This window comes from Lagopus leucura, unplaced genomic scaffold (genome assembly GCF_019238085.1).
Source record: "Lagopus leucura isolate 7727_CA_CO unplaced genomic scaffold, USGS_WTPT01 Super-Scaffold_100059, whole genome shotgun sequence".
Classification (NCBI taxonomy): Eukaryota; Metazoa; Chordata; class Aves; order Galliformes; family Phasianidae; genus Lagopus; species Lagopus leucura.
The window spans coordinates 1,278,891-1,295,969 of NW_024962305.1; the positions used below are offsets into that span (position 1 = coordinate 1,278,891).

A 17,079-nucleotide genomic window follows, 5' to 3' on the forward strand; every position below is an offset into this window, starting at 1 on the left:
CAGTGGGGCTGCTGTAGGTACTGTGCCCCATGGGCTGTGTGCCCCCTGGCTGATACAGACCTCATGCCCCATAGGCCCTGTGCCCTCTGGTGGGGCCACGTTGGCCTCCCACCCCACAGCTCCCATGCCCCCCCAATGGGGCTGGTGTTGTTCCAGGCTGTGCTGTGCCCCATTCCCTTGCTGTGGTGAATTCTGCTCTTCCTGCCCTGCTGACAGCTTGCTGGGTGCTGGGCAGCCATGAGGAGCTCCGCTCTGTGCTCTCAGTGCTGCCCTCCCCAGCAGCAGCCCCTGATCTGAAGGGCCGTCGCCTCCCGTCGCTCTGACGCAGCCCTGAGGAACGCCGTCCTGTGACCAAGGGCTCAGCTCATAACACCTGGCTGTTGTAGGGCGGAATTCAGCCCCGCAGCAGTTTGACATCAGTGCGTCACTCTGGTGGGGAACAGGACGGCGTTGGGAAGCAGATGGGATCACAGCTGAGGTCCCACACCTGTGAGCTCGCTGGGGACGTGTGGCACAGCCCCACACCTGCGCTGCCCTCCATCCCAGCAGAGCTCTGGACGGGTGGTGAGCAGCGCTGCGCTCGTGCTTGGAAAATGAGTCGTTCCCTTTGCAGCCCTGACTCACCAGCCCCACGCTGCTCGTGTTTTCCACCTGCAATGTGCTGCTGGCCGGGAGCTGTTTGTAACTCACAGGGAGAGCACAGAGCTCCGGGACGGAGCTGACGTCCCAACCCAGAGACCCACTGTGAGCACACAGCTCTGCTTCCTCGCTGGGTAACCGCGCCGCTCGCTTTCTGTTTTATTTCTTGTCACCTCGAGCCGTTTTGCTCTGCGTTCTCTCAGGGTGGGGGCTGCAGGGAGGCAGCACCGATCCTCAGCCCTGAGTTCAACCCCGCACCCCACAGTGTGTGCAGCAGGGCGAAAGCAGCAGCGGCTTCCACAGCGCTGCATCCCTCAGGGAGGAGCAGCCCCACAGCCTGCGGCTGAGCTCGCGGTGCTGAGCAGACGGGTTGGGCTGGTTGTGCTGCTGGGAGCTGAGCTCCATCCTACGCCAACCTGCGGCTCTGCTGAGCTGCTGCTGAGCTGCTGCTGTGCTGCTCGGTGGGGGCAGCAGGGTGGGCAGCGCCGGGGGCTCTGCTGTCACCTCGTGGCTCCATGGTCGGTGTTGCAACGCCGGGGGGAAATCTCGTGATGAGCCGTGGTGAAAACGGTTTCTTTTTCTATAAGCTCAGCTGTTGAACTCTGACCGTTGTGGGGTTGGTCGTCAGGGGGCTGCACGGGGCTGTGCGGGCTGGGATTCGGGGTTCTTGCTTGGGATTTGAGGTTCTTCCTTTGGATTTGGGGTTCCTGCTTGAGATTTGGGTTTTTTTTCATGGGATTTTGGGTTCTTGTTTAGGATTTGGAGGCCTTGCTTGGGATCTGGAGTTGTTGGTTGGGATTTGGGGTTCTTTTGTGGGGCTTGGGGTTCTTTCCTGGGATTTATGGTTCTCGCTTGGGATCTGAGGCTCTTCCGTGGGACTTGGAGTTGTCGCCTGGGATTTGGGGGTTCTTCCTTTGAATTTGAGGTTCTTCCCTGGGGTTTGGTGTTCTTACTTGGGATTTGGGATGCTCAGGGTTTGGGCCCCCTCCACGTCTGCCCTCTGCAGTGTGAGCCGATGGGGTGGGAGCACAGAGCCCTACCAGCACTGCTGGGCTCTGCCTCTGCTTCACACAAAGCCGCAGCAGCGCTCCCATAGCGGGGGAAGGTTTCCTCTCCCAGCTCTGTGCCCTTAGCAGCGCTTTGTGGCAGTGGCTGCTGCTGGAGCTGCCCGTGGGTCTGGAGGCAGATGAGTGGAGACGGAGCTGAGCTGGGGGGCAGCTGTGCTGCTTTGCTTCCACGCCTCCGGGCTCAGCAGGGGAAAATGCGGACGCTTTGTGGGGTTTCTGTTCTGCCAGGAGCGGGGCAGCGCTGCAAACTGCACTGCGAGCTCCAAAGTGCCCCATGTGCGACTGAGCGCTGTGTGACCCACAGGTGAGATGTGACCGTGGGCGGGAGCAGCAGCTGAGATGCATTCGAGCCACGCTGATGACCCCAAGGAAGTCATCCAGGTGAGCTGTGCTCCCGGCCCTCCAGCACCGGGGACCCCAGGCACTGCTGAGACGTGGTGACGCTCCTGGCTGGTTCTTGCACCCCTCTGCAGCTGTGTGTGGGATGCACAAACCCTGCAGGATGTGGGCATGGTGCTCAGCCCCACTGCTGGGGGTGCGGCAGCGCTGTGTGCGCCTCGCTGCCCTGCTGCAACGTGTGGCACGCAGCTTTGTTTGCACTCTGTCACTGCATTAAGGCTGACAGATCAGGGGCAGCTGGGGAGCACGGGGCTGCGCTGCAGGGTTTGGGCACGTGGCCTTCAGCTACGGCTGCAAACCTCGCTTGGGTGCTGGCAAAACATTCAGGGCTGAGGATTCAGTGCAAGAAAACATTCAGTTGGGAAAGGCTTTGCTGTGCACTCTAAAACCCCAGAAACCCAATGAGCCCCAAACCGTGAGCTGTGGGAAGGGCACTCAGCATCCGTGACTCATTTACAAAAGCCAGATGGACTCTGATGCCAAGAGAGCGAGTCCCCAGCACGAGTGGGTCAGCTGCACTGCTCACCGGCTGCACCTGCAGAGCACACGGATGGCAGGAGCTGCACAGAGCCTCTGGATGAGCGTGGCAGCTTGGCATCCCAGTTGCTTGCAGCCCTACATCCCAGTTGCTTGCAGTCCAGAACCGCCGTAGATTGCAGCTCAGCTTCCTGGTTGTTTGCAGCCCAGTGTCCCAGTTGCTCGAAGCTCAGCTTCCCAGTTGCTTACAGCCCAGTGTCCCCCAGTCTTGCAGCCCAGCATCCTGATTGCTTGCAGCCCAGTTTCCTGCAGCCCGGTGTCCCTTAGCTTGCAGCTCAGCATCCCAGGTGCTTGCAGCTCGGTGTCCCCATCGCTGCCCTTTTTTCTGACCCTACAATCTAACCCTGCGCCTCCCGTGCCGCAGCTGATCAAGAAGCAGCTGGTGAGCTCCATCAAGGCCCTGCAGAAGCAGTACGTCTCCTCGGACGCCGTGGTGACCAGCGATGACGGGAACGCCAACACCCTGTGCAGCGCCCTGGAGGCCGTCTTTGTGCATGGGCTGAAGGCAAAGCACATCAGGACAGAGGCAGGGGGCAAAGGGAGGAAAGCAGGCGGCCGGCTGCTGCTCCCCCAGCCCGTCTTCTGGGCCCTGCTGAAGAGCATCACGCACCGGTGCGTTGCCACGCTCGTTTCTGTGCCCTCTGAGAGGTCGGGTGGCTGGCAGGGAGCTGCCTGTGCTCTGTGCCCTTCGGCTCGAGCCGTGTGATCTCAGAGGGCGTTGGGTCCTGAAAGGTGTGCGCAGGAGAGCGTGGTGCACCTGGGGGTGTCCCCCAAAACAGCATCCCATACAGAGAGGTCTGAGATCCCCCTGGCCCCATCAGCTGCTGATGAGCAAATACGGAGCGGATGATGAGAGCGCTTTGGTGCTGTGCAGGGTGGCTCTGTGCCCTCCCAAGGTGTTTCTCCTCTGCCCCTCAAAGACAGCAAAGCTGTTCTCTTTTTCCCAGCAGTGAGCTGGGGGCAGGCAGCATTTGGGGAAAAAGCAGCTGAAATGAGGGCAGTGGGGGTGGTTGGAGCACGCAGCGTTTCTGTGTTCCTTCTGCCTTACTGTGGCATCAGACGCACGGTGGACCCCGATGGGTGACACCAATGGGCTTTTCACTCCCTTCCCCACATGGGAGCAGGGAAGATGCCTGCAGCCAGAAGGAGGCCTGAGGAGTGGCTGAACCTGATGTGTTTGTTTAGGGGGAGTTCAGGAGCTGATGTTTCCCCATAGGAAACCACAGCCTCTCAGCCCCCGCCGCCCGTCACGCAGCGCTGTGGGAGCGCATCCCTCACATCCCGCTCTGTTTTTCTCTCTCCCCTTCCCCCCAGGAACATCATCTCAGAGCTGGAGCAGCTCATTTTCATCACCACGGACGTGGGCCGCTGCCGGGCCTGGCTGAGGCTGGCTCTGAACGACGGATTGCTGGAGTGCTACCTGAAGCTGCTGCTGCGTGAGCGCTCCCGCCTGCCCGAGTTCTACCAACCCGCGGCGCTGCTCCTGGACGCCGAGGAGTGCGAGTTCCTCCTGAGCTACCTGCAGGGCTTGTCGTCCCTCACCTTCCAGCTGTCCTACAAGTCAGCAGTGCTCAACGAGTGGACCGTCACCCCGCTGTCCCTCTCGGGGCTGTGCCCTGCAGCCGAGCTGCTGGAGCCCCCGACGGCCGAACCTCAGAGAAAAGCATCCCTGGGCTCCATCTCCCAATCTTCAGGCTCCGATGAGATTGAAATCCAGCCCTCAGCGCTGCCCATCGGCAAAGCAGGCGACAAACCCAAGCGGACATCGTCCTCGCTGAGCCTGAACACCACGGGTTCGTCGCAGCTGTCCTCCAGCCTGGGCTCTGACGGCGTGCAGCCCCACTGCGCCCGCAGCCCCGAGCGCGGCGATGAGCCGCTGTCCTGCGACTCCGACGTGGGCACGGCCACGGCCGAGGACCTGGACAGGTCGCTGCAAGAGTGAGTCCCCCTCCTCACCTCTCATTTTCTCCCTGCGGGCACTCTCTGTTTAATGAGTTTGGGAGCAGCCTGAAAGGCAAAAAGCAGCAGCACGACCGTTTCTTTAAGCGTGTTTTGGCCGGAGCTCAGCCCAGGCTCATTAGGAGCTTTGGAGCACTTGAAGCTGATGCTGCTAATTGCTCAGCTGTTTCCCATGGCTTAGAGCTCTGCTCTTCCCGTTGCTCGCAGCGCTGTCACCTGCTCGTGGCACTGGGCAGGGACGATAATCCTGGTGCAGAACCCGTGACTCAGTTCTCAGCCTGACCCCGGGTTGGTCTGAGCAGGCTGTGCTGATTTGGGGCCATGGGAACGCCTGCGAACTGCTGTCGAGAGCGCAGCTGTTTGGCAGCAGCTGGGACCCATTAGCTCACCCTGTCAGCTAATTAAAATCCCCTCACGTCGTTAGGAAAGGCATCCTTTGCAGGTCTTTGCCCTGAGGTTGTGCACCCCTCTTTCTGCTTGACGTGCCTCCAGCAGAGCGATGCTCACTGCTGCTTCTCTTTGAAGGGTGCTCTCTGAGTTCAGGAGAGCTGAGCCGAGCATTGGTGCCCCATCGGAGCGGCCGATCCCTGCTGTGCTGGGCTGCTCCCCACCACCCCCCGAGGACGCCCACCCACCGCCTTCCCCACCACCAGCCGAGGCCTGCAGCGCTCCGCAGGAGGAGGACAGCATCCCGACCCCACAGCACGTGGATGGGGGGAAGGAAGGCCGCGTGGCGCGCAGCCCTGCTGCCAAATTCCTCTGCTCCCCGCTGCCAGGCTGCCCGGTAGGTGTCACAGCTCACGGTGCACAGGATCCTCGTGTCCTTCCTGATTGAATGGGGAAGAGAGGTGAAGTGGGTGGCGGTGTTGCTGGGCTCGAAGCACTCATCCCCAGAGCTGCCAGCAGCACTTGTGGTGTAAATAATGCCCAAATCCATTCCCAGCATCCCAGATCCCACTGAGCCACCGTGGGTCTGAGCAGTGCCATGAGTGCCCACGTGCTGGGGGTGCACTTCCCACCCCCCTGAGCATCTCTCCCTTGGGTTCCTTTGGCTCATTCCCAGCTCTCCCGTCTCCTCCACTTCCTCCTGGCTCGGGGCCAGCCTGACTAATCTATGGATAACATATGGTGTCAACAGGAAACCCCCTCCTGCTCTGACATGACTCACAGAGCAACCTGCATTCCTCAGCCCGGGGTAAACAGGGCCCTCCCACACCTCCCGCTCTTCGCTGCCGATTCCCACCATGGTTTTGTCTGTGGTTGGGATAAAATGCTCTTGGCAGGCAAAGAAGGGTCGGTGCTGGTAGGAGCCCACGTTATTGCACTTGGGTGCTGCAGGGCTGCACTCCTCCTCCTGAGCCCCTCTGTGCTTTACGGGAAGAGAACCAACCCGAGGGTGTTTGTGTGCTTTCACATCCCACCACTCCATTGCAGTGGAGCCCCTCAGCAGTTGGAGGGCGCCATGCGTTGTGCTTTGCAAAACCAGGAAGTGGTGTGGAGAGGAGAGCTGGGCAGCAGCCAGGTTTGTCGGGAAGATGGAATCATAGAGTCAGTAAGATTGGAAAAGACCTCGAATATCCAACCATCAGCCCATCCCCACCAAGCCTGCTAAACCACGTCCCCAAACAGAACCACAGAACTGTGAAGGTTGGAAAAGACTCCGAGATCCCCAAGTCCAAGCGCAGCGCGTCCCCACCGTGCCCACTTGGAGAATCATCCAGGATGGAAGAGGCGGTTGGATTTGGTGATCTTGGAGGCCTTTTCCAACCTGAATGATTCTGTGGTAGGGACAGGTTGGGGTTGGACTTGGGGATCTTGGAGGTGCACCCATCCCACCACGCTCATTCATTGAGTCGTTAAGGTTGGAAAAGGCTTCCAAGATCTCCACGTCCAGCCCCAACCCGTCCAACTGTGCCCACGTGTAGAATCATTCAGGCTGGGGAAGACCTCCAAGATCTCCAACCCCAACCATCCACCCAGGCCCTTGCCCCCATGCCCACCAAATCGTGCCCCCCTCTCGTGTCCCTGCTCTGCAGACACAGCCTGGATGTGCCCAAGCAGCCCAGGTGGCTGCGCTGTGTGCGCAGGCTGACGGTGGATGTGTGTGTTTGAGTTGGTTGATGGATGTTGGTTTCTGTCACATCTTTCTTGTAACAGAATAGGAAGAGCTGGATTTCGGAAGACGATTTCTACAGACCTTCAGCAGGAGAGAGCGATGAAATCCCAGCTGACGCCAACGGCTTTGTGCCAGATGGGGCCGGGGAGGGCCCGACCTCAGGGCTGCTCAGTGCTTTGGATTTGGAAAGGTCGTCCCCACCGTCCTCGCAGGGCCCCAGGCTGTCCCCCGAGCGAGAGCAGAAGGGTTTCAGTGTCGTGCATCGCCGGCAGATGGGTGCGTGAGCCCCGCTGTGGGACCAGTGGGGAAGCAGAGCTGTCCCCATTTGGGGTCAGCACATCGCTGGGTGCTGGCAGTGCTGAAAGCCCCACAGGTGGTGCTCCTGTGGCCCTGCTGAGCCCATGGGCACTGCTGGGGCACGAGAGGGAACGGGATGTGGCACAGATTTGCTTTACACCCCCCCCTCTCATCCTTTGCTTCCATACCAAGAGCATATGGAGCATGGCGGGGCCCAGCAAGCCGGTCCTGCAAACTCCTGCCCTTCCCTTATTCCACTGGGATCCCCTTCCATATTCCACCAGGATCCCCATCCCATTTTCCACCAGGATCCCTATCCTATATTCCTCTGTGATCCCCATCCCAATATTCCACCATGGCCTGCTCCCCATCTCGTATTCCACTGGGATCCCCATCCCATATTCCACCAGGATCCCCTTCCCATCTCCCATCAGGATCCTCATCCCCTGCTCCACCGAAGCCTTGGTGCCTGTGCTTGCACACTGTGAGCCGCCTCCTGGTTCTCCTCCGTCCCCACCTAGGTTCCTGCTGAGCCGTCCCCTTTTCCCCCAAGGTCTCTCCAACCCTTTCCGGGGCCTGCTGAAGCTGGGCAGCCTGGAGCGGCGCGGAGCCATGGGCATCTGGAAGGAGTTCTTCTGCGAGCTGTCGCCGCTGGAGCTGCGGCTCTTCCTGGACCACGAGGATCGCAGCTGCGTGGAGAGCTTCTCCCTGCTGCGCTGCGAGTCGCTGGCGCTGACGCATGCGGATGGACGCTTTGAGCTGGTGTTCCTGGGGAAAAAGCTGTGCTTGAGGGCTCCTTCCCGGGACGAGGCTGAGGACTGGCTGGATCGGATCCGCGAGGCGCTGCGCAAGTGCCGCCCGCAGCTGGAGGAGGAGGAGTGGGAGACGCTGGCGTGCCCCGAGGACGGGGGGGATGGCGGCGAGCCTGCTGCTCCGCTCCAGTGTGAAGCGCCTGGGAACGGCTTGGACTGGACTTTATCCCACAAACCAGAGCTGGATGCCATCAAAGAGTCCGTTCTGTACGCGGACGTAGATAAGACGTGGGTCCCTTTTATCTTCTCCCTCTCGTTGGAAACCTTGAAGTGCTTTAAAGTGCGGAACAACGACAAAATCTTAAGCAACAGTTACGGCATAGAGACGATCCAGGACATCCTCCCCGACACCAGCCTGGGGGGACCCTCCTTCTTCAAGGTGATCACCTCCAAAGCTGTGCTGAAACTGCAGGCTGAGAGCGCGCAGGAGGCTGCGGCGTGGAGGGAGCTGGTGCGAGCGGTGCTGGGCTCCTACCTGGAGGCAGCCGAGGAGGCACTGACCCTGGGGGGCAGCTTGGACGGCCATTCCCAGGTGCTGCTGAAGAGCATGGTGAAGGAGAACGGCTTCTTGTTGCAGTACCTGGTGGCCATCCCCGTGGAGAAGGGGTTGGACTCGCAGAGCTTCATCTGCGCAGGTAGATGGGGCCGGTTGGCAGTGAGGAACCCAGCTCTGCGTCGAGTTCGTTCAGGTTAACGAGGCTGTGGCGTAGCCCCTCTGCTGGGCTTCGGCCCCCAAATTTTGTGGTGTCTTTGGCACAGGGAGAATCCCCCAGCACCCCAATCTCCGTCCCCATCCCACCCATCTGCTGGGTTGCTGCCCAGGAGATTTGCGCTGTAGGCAAAAGATGGGCTCTCAGCAACCTCGTGTGGAGCTGATGGACCCCCATCGAGGGCGTCCAGTGCCCCCAGCCCACAGGGAAGACTGGCTCAAGGCAAACCCGTGGAGCAGGGCAGTTTTTCCAGTAAGGCAGCTCTGGGTGTGACCAGCTGCTTCATGCGACCTTCCAGCAACGCCTGGTTTAACAGCACAACACCCACTGACCTCTGCGAGCTGTAATTTGTTCTGTACCTCGCTGACATAATTAAGCTTCAGCTTTTCTCTTGTTTCACTTGTGTTTCTCATCCCCTCCAGCAGGTTCTACCTTAATCTTTTTTTCCATATTTTCCATTTTTCGGTCCCTGCCTTCCCCCCAGGCTGTGTCCTTCCACCTACCAACAAAGGGAAGCAGCAAGTTGAGGAGACCCGTCTTCCTTCCCCGTTTCTTTGCTTTGCTTTTCCTTAGGTGTCTGCTGCCTTCCAGCCCTGATGCCCCTTAGGACAGCAGTGGTTTCCCAGTGTGCCAGGGTAGAACAAGAAATATAGGCTTCTTTGTTTGATATTCAACACCTGAGCTCCATAGAATGTTGGCAGTGGACTCCAGATTGCAAAGAAGTGGATGGGGGTGATGGGGTGGCCTTGGCTCTTCCTGGGGCAGACACGGACCCACCGACGCCGTGTTGGGTGTTTTGGAGAAGGGAACCCATTAAAAATAGTTGGAAGGGACCTCAAAGATCGAAGAACCGTGGAATTGTTGGGTTGGGTTAAGTAGGGTTGGGTTGGAAAGGACCTGGAGGGTTGTAGAGCCATGGAATTACAGCATGGTTGTGTTGAAGGGGCCTCAAAGATCACAGAACCGTGGAATTACGGCCCGGTTGGGTTGGAAGGGACCCTAAGGAGCACAGAATGATGGAATGGTTGGGTTGTGTTGAGTAGGGTTGGTTGGGCTGAGTAGGGTTGTGTTGGGAGAGACCTTCAGAATCATAAAACCATGGAATGATTGGGTTGGGCTGAGTAGGATTGGATTGGTGTCATCTAAATAAAGACCATCGTAACGATTTATGGATTACAGCCGAGATGGGCTCAGGAATGGCTGCGATGCCTGCTGTGCAGGGTTGCTCCGTCCTGCTCTGGCCGACTGGAACATGCTTCACCCCATGTCCACCCCCTTCCCAGGTTTTCCTGCCCCACGTCTCACCCCTCATCCCCCCCCAGCTCCCCTCTGACTTCCTGTTCTCTGTTCCCCCAAGGCTGCTCCAGGCAGATCGGCTTCTCCTTCGCCAAACCCAAGCTCTGTTCCTACTCCGGCCTCTACTACTGCGACAGCTGCCACCGGGACGACGAGGCGCTCATCCCCTCACGCCTCATCCACAACTGGGACCTGAGCAAGAGAGGGGTGAGGAGGATGGGGCCGAGTGTGGGGGCGGCCCTGCAGGGCCCTCTGGGTGACCGTCCCCCTCCCTCTGCCGCAGGTTTGCCGTCAGGCGCTGAAGTTCCTCACCCAGATCCGCAAGCAGCCGCTGATCGATCTCAAGTTGGTCAATGAGAGCCTCTACGACCATGTGGAGAGGATGAGGCGCGTGCGGCGGAGCCGGGAGCAGCTGAAGCTGTTGGGGGATTACCTGAGCGTGTGCCGCAGCGGGGCCCTGAAGGAGCTGAGCAAACGGTGAGCAGCCCAGCCGCCTTCTGCTGGGTGGCACCTTGCTCCGTCTGTCGCCGCTGCTGCCGTGCTGGGGTTGAAAGGGACCTCAGGGGTTGCAGAATTACGGAATCGCAGCACGGTTGGATCGGAAGGGAGCTTAAAGATTGCAGGATTATGGAGTTGTGGCGCAGTTGGGTTGGAAGGGACCTTAAAGGTGGTAGAGCCATGGAATCGGGGCACGGTTGGGTTGGAAGGGACTCGGAGATCACAGAGCCATGGAGGTAGGGCACAGGGTTTGAAGAGACCTCGCAGGTCACAGAACCGTAGGACTTCCTCCCCACATCCGAGCCCAGTTTCCCCTCTCAGTTGGAAGCTGTGCCCCCTGTGCTGCCCCCACCAAACCGCGCTGTTTCTGGACCCCCGAGTGCTGGCAGCCGTTCCATGGGACGCGGGCTGGTTTCCCCTCCCTGCCATCAGCTGGAGGAAGCTCCCCGTGTGTCCGTGGGGCGGCGCGTGGAGATGGGCCGGAGGAAGCGCTTTCCTGGCCGGGGCTGGACAGGAAACACCTGGGCAAACAGATGGGAGATTGCTTTTCCCCCTTTTGAAATGCTCCCAAACAGTTTTCAATGGCAGGATCTGCGATGCGTCGCTTGGCGCCGTGTCAGGGTTGCAATCACCCGGAGCCTTCATCCCCTGGGCTCCTCCTCGCCCCTCCAAGACATGGGAAGCTCCCACTGAGCTCCTCTCTGTGCTCATTTGCAGCCTGGATCACAGGAACTACCTCCTGGAGTGCCCCCACAAGTACAGCGTGGCCGACCTGCAGCAGGTGAGCAGCCCGTGCTGGAGGAGCTTCCGTGGAGGGGCTGCGTCCAGTGGGGCCTCCGCCAGCAGCACGACTCACTGCGCTCTGCTCCTCCTCACTTGGCTTCCTGTCGTCACTGCAGCTTAGGGGATGAAATCATGGGGGTGGGGTGGGATGGGATTAAGGTGGGTGGGGGTGGGGTTGGGCTGAGGTGGGATGGGGTTGGGATGAGATGGAAATGGGGGTGGAGTTGAGGGGTTGGATTGGAGTGGGATGGGGTGAGTTGAAATGGGATGGGATGGGGTGGGAAGGGAGTGGGATGGGGTTGGTTGGGCTGGGATTAAAGTGGGTGGGGGTGGGGTTGGTTTGAGGTGGGATGGGGTTGGGATGGGATGGATGGAGTTGGGTTGGATTGGAGCGGGGTAGATGGAGTGGCGTTGGAATGGGTAGAAATGGGGTGGGAGGTTGGGGGGGGTTGGGTTGGGATGGGGGGGGGGGGGGGGGGGTGGAATGGGATGGATGGAGTTGAATGAGGTTGCGTTGGATCAGGATGGGTTGGGATGGAGTGGGTTGAGTGGGAATGGGATGAGATGGGATTGGGTTGGGGTGGGTGGTGGGATGGGATGGGATGGGGTTGGGTTGGGACTTTTTGGGATGGTGTTGAGGTGGGATGGGGTTGGGGTGGATTGGATTGGGGTGGGATGAGTGGGGTGGGATGGGAGTGGGATGGGTGGAGTTGAGGGGGATTTGGGTGGGATTGGGTTGGGGTGGGTTGGGTGAGACGGGGTGGGTTGGAGGGACCTCGTGCTCCAGGAGCTCCGGGGAATCATTGCACCCCCACGCGACCCAGCCCTGCTGCAGCTCCAGAGCTGGGCCCCAAGCAGCACTCAGTGCGTCCTGCAGCCGACATCGCTGACCCCTATGGCAGCCGCCCACCGCGGCCCTGAGCCCCACGCGGGCACACAGAGCTGCAGCGGCCCTGTGGGGCGTTTTGTCGGCGAGTCACGAGCCCAGCTGTGCTCTGCAGATCTCCGACGGCGCCTTCGAGCCCTTCCTGCTCTCGCTGATCCATTTTGCGTCGCACCACGTCTACAGCTGTGAGCTGTGCACACAGCGGGGCTTCATCTGCCAGATGTGCAGCAGCAGCGACATCATCTTCCCCTTCCAGCTGGATTCCACCTCCAGGTTGGCTTCGCCAGCGGCGTGCGGAGCGGCTGCGTTGCCAGCAGTGCTGCTGTGGGGCTGCTCGCCGTTCTGGGTCGCACTGTGGCGTTCTGTGGGGGTTTGGGGCAGCCCGGGCTGGGGGGTCGCTCTGGAAAGGGGCTGAGGAGCCGCCCAGCCCTGCAGGCACCCAAACCACGCTGTGTTCTTTTGTTTTGTTTTGTTTTTTTCCCAGATGCAAAGACTGCAAAGCTGTTTTCCACCGGGAATGCTTCGACAGCAGCACTGCCTGCCCGCGCTGCGAGCGGCGGCGGCGCTACCGACAGGAACAGCAGGAGGAGGAGGAGGAGGAGGAAGGCGGCGCGGGGCCGATGCCATAGAGCCAGCAGCCATCCCAAAGGCGGTGGCAGATGATGCCCCAAAAGCACGTGGTGCACAACTGGCCGTCGGCCCAGGAGCTGTTGGGCAGCATGTGGCACTGGGGGCTGGGCCTGCGCCCAAAAGACCCCACAGCCAATGGGGGGTGGATGAGCAGGGGGGGCTGTGGGGCTGAGCCGGGGCTGTGGGGCTGCCACCACCCCACTGATGGGGACGCGGTGGCGCTGGGCGGGTTTTGGTGTCCCCATCCCTGGGGGATGTGGGGACGGGGCTCCCCAGGGCCTGCAGTCCCTCCCCTTTGGGGTTTCTGTGTCCCCCCCCCCCTTTGGGGTTTTGGTCTCTCCATCCCAATGGGGCACAGGGGGATGTGGGAGCAGGGACTCCCCCCATTTTGGGGTCAGACGTGCCAAGGGGACGCAGGCTGTGCAATGCCACCCACTGGGATCGCTGCCATCCCCCACTGCCATCGTCCCAACGTCCCCCCGGTGGCACTGGGGGGCTCACAGGCTGCGCAGTGGGGCGGCCGTGGGGCCCAGCTGCTGTCAGTGGGACCTGGACTCGAGGGCTGTGCGATGGCTGAGCTCGGGGCTTTTGTGGGTTTGGGGTTTTTTGGAGGTGCCATCGTGCCTTGGGGGGCAGAGCTGCTCTGCCTCCCTTTTAACCCCCGGCCCTTTGGGGGCCGCAAAGAGAGTTTTATTTTCCTGTCACTGTGAAAACCATGGCGGTTTGTTGGATGTTTTTCTCTGCGGCCGCCCCTCCTCGACTCACAGTGGGGTCAGCGCCCACCCCACAGCTCCACCCCACACACTGCGCCCTTTTGGGACCCCACGAGGGGACAGGCGCCATTGGGGACCCCGGGCTCAGTGCCCCCCACCCCTCCGGCCTGCATTTCCCCAACCCCTTTCCTTCCCCAGCAGTGGGACTGCGGGTCCCCCCACCCACCCCGTAGATCCACCCCACACCGGAGGATGTGATGGGGTCCCCACCAGGGGACAAACCTCACTGGGGACCCCCAGGATCAGTGCCACGAAGCCTTGCGTGCTGCCTTCCCCCACAACCCTCCAGCAGTGGGTCTGAGGGTGACCCCATCTACCCCACAGCGTCACCCCACGCTTGGGATCACAACGGGACCCAGCCCTGGAGGGGACAAACCCCATTGGAGACCCCCAGGATTGGTGCCCACCACCCCACTCTTGGGGCCACGATGGGACAAACCCCATTGGAGCCCCCTGGGGCCGATGCCGCTCCCCCTCCTCCCCCAGCAGTGGGGTGGGGGTGCCTCCATCCAGCCGCCCCACAGCTCTGCCCACAGCCCTATGGGACCCCAGGAGAGGGCCGACCCCACTGCAGCCCCCTGGGATCGGTGTCCTCTGCCCCACAGCACCACCCCACGACGGGACGCCAAGAGAGGACAAAACCCCACTGGGGACCTCCATGATGAGTGGCCCGGCCCCACGGCGCCTGCGTGCCCCCACCTCTCCCATCGCAGCAGTGGGGCTGGGTGCTCCTGCCCACCCCACAGCACCACCCCCTTCCTGGAGCCGTTTGGGCACCTCAGCAAGGAACAAACCCCATTGAGCACCTTAGGGATCAATGTTCCTCCACCCCCCACAGCGCCACCCCACATCTGGGGCTGTGTTCACCCCCTGCCAAGGGGGAAACCCCATCGGGGAGCCTCGCGATCGACATCCGCCGTCCCGCAGACCCCAAGACCCACAGGCCGAGGGACCCACAAGCAAACAAACCCCACTGGGAAAACCCCACAACCGATGTCCCCCACCCCACAGCTCCACCCCACAGCCGGAGCCGTGATGGGGCACCAAGGGGGTCGGAACCGACACCAAGGACCCCACGGCCGGCTCCCCCCTCCCCGCAGACCCCGAGGCCGCTGGGTTGGGCCCTTCCTGCCGCAGGAACCCGCCGCATCCCGTCGGCCGCCATCGCCCCATCCCTCCCTCCTGGGGAGGAGGAAATAGGTTGGGCCACGGGGCCCCAACGCGGGGCGAGCCGGGACGGGGCGCTGTGCCCTATAGGGCCGCCATGGAGGCGGAGGAGGTCTACGTCTTGGTGGAATACGGCTTTGAGTACCGCACCAAGGACGGCACCGTGGTCTCCATCCAGCCCAATGAGCGCTACGTGCTTTTGGGGCGCACCAACGAGCACTGGTGGCACGTCCGGAGGAGCGGCGATGCGCGGCCCTTCTACGTCCCCGCTCAGTACGTCAAGGAGCTGCCCCCCATGGCCGCCCCGCAGCCGCTGTACCCCGACGAGGTGGGATCCTATGGGTTCCCCACGTTACGAGTGGAGCCCAGCCCCGCCGAGAGCTCCAGGAGACAGCGGGAGGTGCAGGTATGTGACACCCCATAAGTGTCCCCACACTGGGCTTCATGTGGGGCATCAGCGACCGGTGCTCCGTGGGGCAGAGCATCTTCAGTACCCCTCACCTGGGGGTGGAATGGGACAGGGACGCGGCTCCCCAGGGTCTGGTGTCCCCATCCCATGGGGTGGCACTGGGACAGGGATGGGGGGTCCTCAAGGTTCAGTGTCCCCATCCCTGTGGGTTTCGGTTCCCCATCCCATGGGGTGGGACAGGGACAGGGCTCCCCAGGGCCTGCAGTCCCCATTCCTTTGGGGTTTCTGTGTCCCCATCCCTTTCACTTTTTCGTCTCTCCATCCCCAGGGGGCACAGGGGAACATGGGGACAGGGACTCCCCACACTTTGGGGTTGGATGTGCCAAGAGGGGACGCGGGGACAGGCAATGCCACCCACTGTGTGCAGGATGTGGGGCTGTAGGATCAGTGCTGTCCCTCACTGCCATCATCCCATATGGCACAGGGGGGCTCCCAGGGCCGCCCCGCAGTGTCGCGCAGTGGGGCAGGCTGTGGGGCCGGCTGCTGCGTTCATCCCCCCGTGGCGCTGCAGAATGGGGCCGTCGGGGTCCCTCCATCCCGGCGCTGTTATGGGGCAAAAAGAGGCAGAAAAGGGTTAACAGGGAACCGCAGCAGCTCCTCCCTTGTAGGGCGGGTGTCACCTGGGGAGGGAGGGGAGCGGGTGGGTGCCACCCCACAGAGCTCACCCACACCTGTAAGTAAGGAGGGGCCCTTCTGGAGGGTCCTTTATGTGGGGTGGGTGAGGGGCTGCTCCCTGATCCCGTTCTCTATGGGGCGTCCGACAGCGGGGTCGACCCACCTGTGGGGCACAGCAGCACCGTGGGGTCTCGCATCCTCCCCACGGCCCAGCACCTCTTTGGGATCAGCTTGCGCTTAAAGGGGGGGGGACACGAGCCAGCACCAGGACCCCAATGCCAGCCCTAAACCCAACGCCGACCCCAATCCCGATCTCAGCCCCACACCTCAATTCACACAGCCGTGGGCTCAGCCCCGCGCTCCCAGCCCCATCGCCTCAGGATTCGCCATTGGGGTTTTTTCTGCTGCGCACCCCATGCTGCTGTAGGGCTGTGCTGTGCTATGGGGCAGAGCTGTGGGGTGTTGCTGTCCCCCTGCATTCCTCGCCTTTCCCAAGCGCTGCCGGGCCGGTGACATCGCCCAGGTGGGAGAAACCCTTATGGGACATTTCCCAGCCTCAGCCCCACACGCGCAGCCCTTCTGCCCGCCCCACAGCCCTCCCAGGAGGCAATTCCGCATCTGGGGAGCGCTGCTCTTCCGCCCCATAACACCAACAGGAAGCACACAGCGCGCCCAGAGCCACAGCGGGGCCACCCAGCACCCCGACCCCATAGAGCTCCCCATAGCGCAGCGTCCCCCCTGGGACACCCCAACCCCACGGATCCCATTGGAGCATCCTGACCCCAAAGCACCGGGATGCTGCAGCGATCCCACAGCCGTGAGTGGCGGCCGCTGCACCAGGGCGAGGTATGGGGTGGGCAGGGGATGGGGGCAGCTCGCTATGGGGCGGCGTGGGGCAGCGTGGGGCGGTGGGGCCACGGCGAGGAGACTTTGTCCCCATTGCTGTCGCAGGTCGTAAAGGCGGAGAGCAAAGGGTAACTGTGGGTTGGCTGCCTCTTCCTGCTTGGGGTCACGCACCCTATAGGGATGTGTCCCTGCTGGGGTGAGGACGGGGGGCCCCTCTGCCCCCGGTGGGGTGTTGTCACCCGTGGGGACGCGGGGACAGGAAGCTGTGGGGCAGTTTCGAAGGCTGTAGGATGCAACAGGGCAAAATGGGGAAGAGACGAAAGTTGGGGCGCATGGAGCACGGGGACGGCTCCGGGGGTCCCATCCTCGATGTGGGGCTCAGGGTGGGTCGGCCCCATAAGCAGCCCCATAGGCAGCCCCATAGGCAGCCCCATAAGCAGCCCCATAGGCAGCCCCATAAGCAGCCCCACACGTCTGGGCGGAAACAGGCGGTTATTTTGGGGTGCGGTGGCGGCGCCGTCAGCCTCAGATGGATGCAGAGTGGGGAGTTGGGGGTGCAGGAAGTGGGGGGGGGGGGGGG

General features: G+C 61.8%; 2 protein-coding genes across 4 annotated transcripts in view; both read left to right on the top strand.

The window, feature by feature from the left end:
* The window catches only part of PLEKHM1 (pleckstrin homology and RUN domain containing M1), a 13,085-nt gene extending 303 nt beyond the window's left edge, over positions 1–12,782 (top strand). The window contains exons 1-12 of one of the 3 annotated variants that reach the window (XM_042886594.1): positions 98–773; positions 2,011–2,087; positions 3,007–3,254; positions 3,957–4,580; positions 5,127–5,385; positions 6,759–6,993; positions 7,568–8,461; positions 9,894–10,039; positions 10,116–10,309; positions 11,048–11,111; positions 12,115–12,272; positions 12,484–12,782. In XM_042886594.1, the coding sequence (XP_042742528.1) occupies positions 2,046–2,087; positions 3,007–3,254; positions 3,957–4,580; positions 5,127–5,385; positions 6,759–6,993; positions 7,568–8,461; positions 9,894–10,039; positions 10,116–10,309; positions 11,048–11,111; positions 12,115–12,272; positions 12,484–12,628 (3,009 nt within the window). In that variant the 5' untranslated portion in view covers positions 98–773; positions 2,011–2,045 and the 3' untranslated portion in view covers positions 12,629–12,782. Of the gene's footprint in view, positions 1–97; positions 774–1,161; positions 1,201–2,010; positions 2,088–3,006; positions 3,255–3,956; positions 4,581–5,126; positions 5,386–6,758; positions 6,994–7,567; positions 8,462–9,893; positions 10,040–10,115; positions 10,310–11,047; positions 11,112–12,114; positions 12,273–12,483 lie in introns of those variants that run through there. The other 2 variants (XM_042886595.1, XM_042886593.1) reach the window with 2 other exon arrangements.
* A 1,835-nt stretch (positions 12,783–14,617) lies between these two features.
* Positions 14,618–15,008, top strand: LOC122188364 (rho GTPase-activating protein 27-like). The gene has a single exon (XM_042886596.1). It carries the CDS (start codon positions 14,667–14,669, stop codon positions 14,991–14,993), a length of 327 nt encoding a protein of 108 aa, XP_042742530.1. The 5' UTR covers positions 14,618–14,666; the 3' UTR covers positions 14,994–15,008.
* The last annotated feature ends 2,071 nt before the right edge of the window (positions 15,009–17,079 follow it).